Raw genomic sequence first — 10129 nt, 5'->3', positions numbered from 1 at the left:
GGGCGGGGGGGGGTGGGGGGGGGCGAGGAGCAGCGCATCCTGCCAGCCCTCCAGCCCTCCATCCCGGCTGGGGGGACCGAGCCTTGCCCCGGGGAGGGAGCGAGGTGCTGAGCGAGTCTTGGAGGGGGCTGCAGGGATCATGCCGGGGGTCCTGCGCCTCGGCATCGCTTTCTCCTCGCCCTCCATGGAGCCCGGACCTTTTCTACAATGACTTTCCCTGAGCTGAGCAATGGCAGCTTGAGTGGGAACCGGACGGGACAGGGCAGCCAGAGTGGTGCCAACCGGTCCTGGGGGCTGCAAGGTGAGGAGACCCCCGAGGGCAACAGCACCACGCTGACTTTCACCTTGGACGTGCAGGCGGTGGGCGTCGGGGTCTTCCTGGCCGTCTTCATCCTCTCAGCCATCGTGGGGAACATCCTCGTCATCCTCTCGGTGGCTTGCAACCGGCACCTGCAGACAGTCACCAACTACTTCATCGTCAACCTGGCCATCGCCGACCTGCTGCTCAGCACCACCGTGCTGCCCTTCTCGGCCACCTTGGAGGTGCTGGGCTTCTGGGTGTTTGGGCGCATCTTCTGCAACATCTGGGCAGCAGTGGACGTGCTGTGCTGCTCCGCCTCCATCATGAGCCTGTGTATTATCTCCGTGGACAGGTACATCGGCGTCAAGTACTCCCTCAAGTACCCCACAATCATGACCGAGAGGAAGGCAGGGGTCATCCTCGTGGTGGTCTGGCTCTCGTCCATGGTCATCTCCATCGGGCCTCTGCTGGGATGGAAGGAGCCGCCACCTCCGGATGAGAGCATCTGTAGCATCACGGAGGAGCCGGGCTATGCCCTGTTCTCCTCCCTCTTCTCCTTCTACCTGCCCCTCATGGTCATCCTGGTGATGTACTTCAGGATCTACGTGGTGGCCAGGCGGACCACCCGGAGCTTGGAGGCAGGGGTCAAGAAGGAGAGGAATAAATCCATGGAAGTGGTACTGCGCATCCACTGCCGCAGCGTGCTGGAGGAGCCTCTCTCCAGCACCCGGAGCAAGGGGCACAACTTCAGGAGCTCCCTCTCCGTGCGGCTCCTCAAGTTCTCCCGTGAGAAAAAAGCAGCCAAGACTCTTGCCATCGTCGTGGGTGTTTTCATCCTCTGCTGGTTCCCCTTCTTCTTCGTCCTGCCTTTTGGTAAGTGACCCCGTCCCCCATCCCAGCCCCACTGCCCGTGGCTGAACGCCTGGGGACCTGCTCCTTGGGACAAACTTTCAGGACACAACTCATGCGTGGAGTTGAGGGATAAGTAACTGACAGGTGAATAAACCAGCAATGAATTAATTCAATTAATTAACACTTATTCAATATTTATTAATCAGAGTCATATAATCAATCACAGTAAATAGCAAATGAATAAAATAGCAGCATAATAATTGGTTTAATTAATTCATTCTGCATCCAGCACTTTAATTAATGAAGTTCAGGCTGAGGAGGAAGCAGCTCTGTTTCAAACAGGCTGTAATTATGGCACAGTGGTCTCCAAACAGCTTTGCCGTCCCTGCCCCCAGCCTCCCTTCCTCCCAGTTTGGGGGAGGGCACCTGGTTCTGCCTCCGTGTGCTCAGGGCTCCCGCCCCTGCTGTGAACTGGTGATGATGCTGGAGATGGGTGAGGTTTGATCCCTCCAAGGAGCGTGTCAGAGTCTGAAACATAACCCCCAACAACTTCCTGGGATGCCAATGTTGTGCAGGGACCTGGAGCAGGACCAGGTCTTACCTACAAGGGTGATGGTCCTGGGTAATTTCCCAGGACTGATCCACCTCCCGCAGGAGTCATGCCCTCAGCTCCTGGCCCTGCCACGGTGCCCGTGTCACTGGGTGCTCATTTGGGGTTGTCTGAGGGGTTGTGCTCTAAAGTTTTGGCAAGCTGTTTGCCCCAGGTGAAAAGGATGCAACCCCCTACATGCAGAGGAGGCTGAGTGGGCACAGAGCCCAGCGGGCAGGGGGCCATGTGATGTCCAAGGCAATGTCCCCCACCAGCACCAGTGCTACCCACGGCCCATAAAGCGCAGGAAAGCCAGAGCTCTTCATCTCCACCTCATCTAACAACAGGCACCCAGTTCACGGGATCGGATTAACCCTCTGGAGTGGTGTAGCTAAACCTGGTGGGGGGGGAAGATTAAACTGCTGAATATTGACGATGGCCTTTGCGCAGAGCTCAGCAAAGCAGAGAGGTCTGTCACTCCATCTGCTGGGTGAGACCCGCATGTCCCACAGCCCACCAGGGGGGACTTGTGTCCAAGTAACCCTGCAGCCAGAGAAACATTGTAGCTAGTTCTGCACTTTTTCTCAGGATTTTTCAAATCCTCTTGCTCGAGGCTGCCTCTCAAGTCAATGGAAACAGAGCACCGTGACCACAGGACTCATTTTGACCTGCTGAGGTTTCGATCTCCCTCCAGCATTGCGGCTGTTCCCCTGGAGACAGCTGGAGCCCAAGGCTGTTAGACACCTAATCGAGGCCACTCGATCCCCACCAGCCCTCCAGTGGGGTAATTCACCAGGACCAATGGTGCCTTGGGAGCTGAGGTGTCCCTAGGGTGGTGGATCAGGATTGTGGGTGTCTGGTGTCACCATGCTGCTGTCTTGTACCTCTTTGCTTCAGTTTCTCTCTCTGGGTGAGGGTGGTATTTGGTGAGTTTATCTTGGCTTTCCATAGGGGTGAAATTGTGCTGTGAGGAGTTTTCACCCTATGTGAGCATGGGAGTTCATGGTATAACTCAGGCAGGGAGCAGTAAGGCTGCAGTGAGCTTCTCTCATGACAAGACCAGAGAGGAATTATCCCATCTGACCGTGCCTTAGTTTCCCTTTCATTGATCAGGTGCATTGGGGGATTTTTGTAGCCTGCAAAGAAATAGTTTGGGAACTGTGGGGCTCAGGGAGATGCCAGTACCCAAAGGCTGAGCTCTCTGGGCAGCCCCAGTCTGATATTCGCCTCCTTGGCCGATCAGCAGAGCAGGAACCAGCTCCGAACCTCATTCACACCTTTACACCTTACAGCTAATGAAGATGGGAATCGGGATCCTGCTCCTCTGAGTTATTCCCAGTACTTGGAAATAGAGAACAAACATCAGGCAAATACTTTTCAGTAGATAAAAATATTTTATTTTGTTTCACCATATCTGTTCTCCCTTGAAACCCTTGAACCAGCTTCTCCACTGATGTAAATCACTACCCTTGCACTGAAGTCAAAGGAGATACGCTGATTTACACCAGCTAAAAATCCAAACTTCATTCTTTAAGTACCTCCCGTGAACCCATTTGCTTCCTCCAAGCACACAACTTGCCAAGTTCTTTATAAACATGGCTTTGATCTTTACTTCCTGCTGTATTATACGTATAATATAAACACAGCAGAAGTTCATTTATTTTATGACTACAAAATATGCTGCCTTTGATTTCACCTCCCTTTTATTAATTGCAATTTCCTATTCTAATCTGAGAATCATTCAATGCTATCTAGAAGGAGAGCAGAAACTTCTGCAATGGCTAATCTCTGATTTTACAGCTCAGGAGACAGGTTGGAAACTCAGAGATATCAGCAAAGTTCACTGTAAATCCACAAACTGAAACATGCTGGGGCCAATTCTCCTTGAAAAGAAGATTGTAAATGGTTAAGTAGAATGGCTTTTTTATTTGCTTGTTAGACAAACTTAAATGAAATAATTTGGGGCCAACTGGAAACGATATTGATACACATTTTAAATGAAATGAAACACTGGTGAGAAACATCATTTTCAATTGAAGTGAAACGTATTTTTTCAATTTAAGAAAAGAGTGAATGGAAGTTTATTAAAAATGACTACTCAGATACATTTCAAAATGAACTGTCATATTAAAATGAAATGAATAAGTGATCTATTTTATTCTGAAAATATCAAAATGTTTTGACTTTTTTTTCTATTTGCCATGAATTTGCAAGAAGTTGTCATTGACCTACACTGTTGACTGACTGTTGTCTGATTATACTTTTTAAGGATAAGTAAATTTGTCAACTGAAAAAAGACTCCCTGCTCTACTTAGCATTGACTTAGCAATCAGAAACTTCTCTACTTGCTCTGTCACCGGTGTCTCTGTGAGTCTGCACACGTCATTGCAACGCTCTGCAGAACAGTTTCCACATTAGTTACACGGGAGTAGTATTTATCACACGAGTGTTGAGAAGCTGAAATAACGAATAATTTTAAATAACAGGACCAAGATACGTGCCAAATGTTGTCAGTCATTTCCCCATGCTTGAATAATCTACAAAGATTCTTCTTTAAATCAGCTCAAACTCTCCAATACCTCTACGGTCTATTTATCAGCTGAGTAATTTAGCTCCCCCTTGGGTTTGTGATATATGTCCCCAAGCACAGGATGCCATCGCCAGGAGTTTTAACACAATTAACAGTTTCTGTGGCTAATGAGACTCTTCAAGCAGCTGGTTGTTCAACAAGAGATGAAATCCTAATTACCCACATAACCCTTGTGTGGGTTGTATCTTTTGCCGGGTGTGCAGTAGAGCTCTACCAAGCTGCTTTTTCTGGGGATCTTGGGTGGTGGTTGTGTGGTGTCTGCCAGGGCGCCTCTTCCCTTAGCAAAGCCCTGTCAAGAGAATGTAACTGGAGGCTTCTCAGAGATGTGGGCCAGGAGTTTAAGGGCGTTTTGTAGGATGGGATTCATCTCCCTTTGGTTGTCTCAGACATCTGTGCCTTCATCTCAGCTAGTCATAGCATCATGGAGATGCTATTTGGAAGGGACCTCTGATGGTCCAACTCCCCCTCTGAGCAACACCAATACCAGATCAATCAGTCATATTCACCCAAGGTTTCCTTTATCTTTCCGAGGGGAGAGCCTGAAGGTGTGACTCACCTGACCTATTTTGGACATCCTCCTTAGGATGAGATGAATTGCGGTGTCAATCTGCCTCTTCCTCTCTCTTGACTACAAAAGCAGCCAGGGGCAACTAACCAGCTGATGGTGTCTGCACTGCAGGTATTTGCAGAGAGGTGGGAAGTATCCTAGTCTGGATTTTTTTTAAGTCTAATGGAAGCAAGATGCCCAGGGGAGAGAAAATGCAATCCTGTGTCAACTTTATTAGAGAGAGAGAATAGACAAAGAAACTCTCTCTTAAGTCACACAGCCATAGAGGCTTCACTAGCTCTTCTGCTAGTGGGAAACCCTGCTAAAAATTGGGTGCTGGATTTGTCCTTGCAGTAGGGCATCTATGCAATGGGTCAAGGAACCAGAACCCCCTATACAACACCTATAGATAGATAGTCACCTGCTTTCTCAAACCTGATCCAGGAGGAAGTAAGTAAGAATAGGAGGAGGGATGGAGCCCTGCTCCCCATCCACTCTTCGGTGGCTGGGGAGCATGCAAAGACAGTGTGGGATCCTAAGTAGGACCATCTCAGGAATGGAGGCAAAGACCTTCTCCATCACCACCCCAGAAGCATCTAAGAGGAAACAACCATCCCTTGGGATCAACGATGCACTAGCCAGTACCCAGGATGGCAAATTACACACCTCAATGGCCCCTGTTTTTTAAGAAGCATAGTCTAGTCTGGGTGGTGGGCTCCCATGTTTGTTATTCTTCAGATTTGGTTAGAAATCAAGACCCGTGTGAGAAAGGCACAGCAGCACCCATAGCTAGTGCCACACAAGGGTGAAAGCCACAACCCAAGGCTCTTCTTCACTCTGTCCCTCCACAAGCAGCAGGTTACCCAGACAAGGAATGACTTAAGAGATCCCTCAATGTGAGCAAATCCCTCCACATTCAGGGTCTTATGTTTGCCTCGGGGTGGTGACTTGCCTGTGTTTGCAGTGGAAGCTGGTACTCATTTCCAGCTATGATTCAGAAAAAGAGTGTACTGGCTTTTTTACCTGCATCCTGAAGGAAAGGAAGCTCTACACAAACCAGGCTCAGAAAGGTCTCCTTCAAGCCAAAACAAAAATATTTTTGTAGATGCTGTTTTTCACAGGGCAGAAGTCCTTTCACAAAACATTTTGCAGAAGACGGGCTCACAGAAGCATAGCAGTGCTCAAGCTTCGGTAACTGTCACTTGTAGAATAAATGATGGGGAAGACAATGTAGATAGAAGTACATTTCAGATGAGACCAAGTCTCTTCTGGTAGAAGTGGAGAATCTAATTCTATTCTGGTAGAAGAGCATTTAGCATGGTTTCCTAAGGAAAAAAGGGCTTATGTCATCGCTCTGTGCCTGTGTGCATGTAAGCCTTTCCCCACCACCTGATGAACTCTTTCATCAATCTCAATCACATTTGAGAAAGTGCTAAAAGTCCTCAATATACCAAGTTCCTATAAAAACGGGCAGATGGGTAAAGGAGTGGGAATTTTTGTACGCTTCCCCACAGAAGGAAGGTTGCAGAGTGAGCTCAGACCCTAGTTAGACATCAGAAAATACTCACTAAAAATCCACCACAATTTCACAGAAAACCAAACTTCTTTAGTTTTGTTGTGCACAGGAGGACCTGATCCAAAATGTGATTTAAAAGGAGGAGGAGGAAAGATAGACCATTCAATTACTGTGACTGTCAGGGCAGCCTCTTGTATCTCCTGAAATTTTCTGAGTCGTGGTGGAAGTGGCAGAATTAGCATGGAAAAAGGAATGGGCAACTGCTTTGGAATAATAGCTGTGGGCCAGAGCATCAAATCAAACTGGAGCAAGAGCAATCGCAATGAACTATTCCATCTGCCACACGTCCCCCGTTGATCCTGGTCCACAGGAACCATACATTCATTAAAAATGCCAGCAAAGACACAGACATTGAGTCTCAGAAGGTGCTAGGTACCAGGCTCCGGTTTGATTTATTGCACATCATCCAGGCAAGATTCTTCTCCTCTGCTTTGCACCACAGGATGTGTCCATCAAATGGGCTCATGCCAAATTAGCATAAATTCATTAAATCATAGGGGATGGATGGGTCTTCCAGCCCATCTCCCTTTCTCAGGGAAAGATCACTTGGCCCCAAACCATTCCTGACCTGTTTTTCAAGACAATTCTTAAAGCATTGCCGTGAGGGCAAATCCATTGCTTTCCCAAGCAAATTATACTGTTGCTTAAGCAGCCCTCAAATGTGATTTCTGCTTCTCTTTTTCCAGTTCAGAGTGTCAGCAATAACCTTAGGGCTGTGTTGCAGCCTACCGGAATGTCATTCCTAGGGCACGATAGCAGGGATGCATGCGGTGGGCATGGCACAGGGACACATGGGGGTGTACAGCCCGCTGGGGTAGCACTGGAGGAATAGTCCAGGCACAGGGGGACCTGGCTGGGAGTCATCTGCATTCATTGTGTCTGTCTAGAGATAATACTGTGTAAAAACAACCTGTGAGCTGGGTTTCTCTCCGGGGAGAACATGTTGACATCCTGCAGAAGGGCACAGGAGAGAATTACAAGTAGGCACATGGATAACGAGCCTGTAAGTATATTATGTAGCTAAAGCATTTGACGGTGTTGATTCACTCCTCGTGTGCCCTGGTGCAGAAGCCACCAGAGTGCAGAACAACAGAGAAATAGTCTACGTGTGTTTGGAAATAGCCAGCAAAAAATGATTATTTGGAGCCCAAATGAGTGCGTGTGGTTCCCTTCCTACCCATTACCCTGTGCAGAAGGCCAGAGGCAGATGGAGGGGTTTAGTACAGGTTTTGCTGTTACAAGAGATGCAGCATTCTGGACCTCTAATAATGATTTGGGCACCCGAGTTTGAACATATGCTTTGCCTCTGCCTGGCCAAAGTAATGCAGTGATTCATTGAAGTGACTGGGAATAGGACCCAGATCTCCCATGACCTATGTACGGGATTACTCTGCTTCCAGTCCACCCACTGCACCACCAAATAAAACTATTTAAAGCCAAATGTCTGTTTTTGTATCGCAGTGTCTTGACGCATCTGGAGGCAGTTGCTATAATGGATGTACCACAAACAGGAAAAAAATAGATCTTGAAAAATTTAAAACTACTGTGATTCAGTGGGCAAAATGTTATAAAATCTCTCAACAGGAGTTTTGGAACCAATACCAAAATGCACCATATAACATTAAATGCATCTATATTAAGCTGGGTCTGACAGTTTTATTATATTTGCACACACAAAACTTTGTCCTGGATATTCTGGGAAGGAGCTTTTAATTAGCCTGATCTATCTTCATTAATTCATATGTGGATAAACATTTGCTTATTAATTCCGATAATCTGGTTAATGAGATGTAACGAAGGTTGAGCGGAAGGGTGGGGATGCTCTTTGGTATGATCGTGCAAGGTGGTTGTTCAATCTCTTGCTAGCAGCTTGTTCTTAACTGGTTTTGCCACAACAAACAGCATGCACTAGGTACTAGCAACTGTGTCGTGTTAGCAAGTAACAGTCTAAAAGCTTCATGCTACCTGTAGGATTTTAATTAGAAGTGTGCTCGCTTTAGTGAGTATATACAGGACTTTTGCTCGAGGGTCTTCAGAAAACGAGTATATTTCCTTGGGAAAGCAACCTGAATTATCTTCCAATTGATCAGTCAGGGCTTTTACTTGATATGATTATTGAGCTGTATTCGAGGTAGGGCTGATTGTACCTATTAACATTACAGGACCCTTCTGGAATAAAGTCCCCGTTTCTGGTGCCAAACATTATCTATTAGGTAAAGTTTTCCATTCCATGTCTTTGTAACAGGCTGAATTTGTTCTGCCAAATGTGAGACAAAATGAGATAGCCATATCTGAGAAAGATGACAGGAAAAAACACAGCGTTCAGTTCCTATAAGGAGTGTTATGGGGACAGCCTTGAGTTTAAAAAGCTCTGGCAGTACCATATGTCAGAGCAGAAACTGGACATTTTACTCCATCGGGGTTGGGGGGTGCTTTATGTCAGGACAGGGCAGAAATTAGACAAAGCTGGCCCAATATGGCCAACTTCTGTGAAGAAAGCATGTTTCTGAGGTGCTGGCAAGGTTGGGCAGTTTGGCAAGACTTGGAGCTTGCTGAGGAAGGGTTTTTAAGAGCAATGACCTGATGGTGTCTGATAGGCATTTCTGCTCCTCTGCAGTCCCCTGTACTGCTCATTTCCATGCAGTTCCAGTCTTCTCCAATGTCAAGACAGTCCCTGGCGTTGGATGCCAGCAGTATACCGTCTTCAGCTAATTGCTTTTCAGCTTTCTACATAACCAACAATGAAAAATAGGTATTTTGAGGCTGCAGTTCATCTCATCCTAATATTTCTATCTGAACTGGTCAGATGGGTCACACCCCAAAAGCACCAGTGTCTCCTCAGTGCCTCTGAGGGAGACCAAAGACCCCTAGCTCCAAGGTGCGCAGTGCACATCTAAACTAGCTGAGATGAATCTCACTGTGAAGCCAAATATGGGACCAGTTTTGCCAAAGACTTTTGGCAGCTGGAGCTGATAGAACTTACACTTTAAGGATGTGAAGTGCTCCATAAGACCAAGGGCTCAGGAATCCACACTCAAAATACAGACATATTTTGGCATTGCTTTGTAGATGCGATGGTAAAATGGCTCTAAAGCACCTTTTTCTCCTTGGAGAGCTGTGAAAAGAAAAATATAGATGTTTGCAAAATGTTTGGCCATAACTGAGCTAAGTACCTTCAGATATCCATGAGGAAAGAAATAGTTCTGTCATCATCAGAGCAGAGCTGAGCAGGGTGAGTTTGTAAAGTGTGGAACCACATACTGACCGGTGAGGAGACGCTGAATAGCTCAAGCGAGCTATTACTTAATTGGGCACCCACCTTTCCTTGCAACTGGTGCGGCAGAGACGCTGCAGAGACAATAGAGCATGACCCTGAAATTAAACTCTTTAAATGTAAGAAACCAAAGTTTTGCAATGTGATTTTCACTTTGACCTTGTCACTCTTTTGAGTCCTTAATTTTGCGACTTCCTTAGTGTTCATTTAGCAGTTTTATTATATGGGATACAGTATAACTTGTCTGGAAGCTATCGTTTTGCGTGTTCAGTAGAAACCAGTGCTCACCATAGTGGTAGAGTTAAACAAGACAATTTTCAACACATAACCCAATTACAAAGCAAAGAATGTGAAAATCTGTTAAAATATTCGTTCTCTGTATGAGAAAATACATCTTTAC

General features: G+C 46.7%; 1 protein-coding gene across 1 annotated transcript in view; it reads left to right on the top strand.

The window, feature by feature from the left end:
- The first annotated feature begins 207 nt into the window (after positions 1 to 207).
- The window catches only part of ADRA1D (adrenoceptor alpha 1D), a 46946-nt gene continuing 37024 nt past the window's right edge, over positions 208 to 10129 (top strand). Inside the window, exon 1 of the mRNA XM_009290695.1 lies at positions 208 to 1174. Coding sequence (XP_009288970.1) covers positions 208 to 1174 — 967 coding nt within the window. The remainder of the gene's footprint in view (positions 1175 to 10129) is intronic.

This window comes from Aptenodytes forsteri, unplaced genomic scaffold (genome assembly GCF_000699145.1).
Source record: "Aptenodytes forsteri isolate BGI_AS27 unplaced genomic scaffold, ASM69914v1 Scaffold236, whole genome shotgun sequence".
In the NCBI taxonomy this organism is placed as follows: domain Eukaryota; kingdom Metazoa; phylum Chordata; class Aves; order Sphenisciformes; family Spheniscidae; genus Aptenodytes; species Aptenodytes forsteri.
Note: the sequence above shows the minus strand (reverse complement) of the source record. Positions and strands in the feature narration are given on the sequence as shown.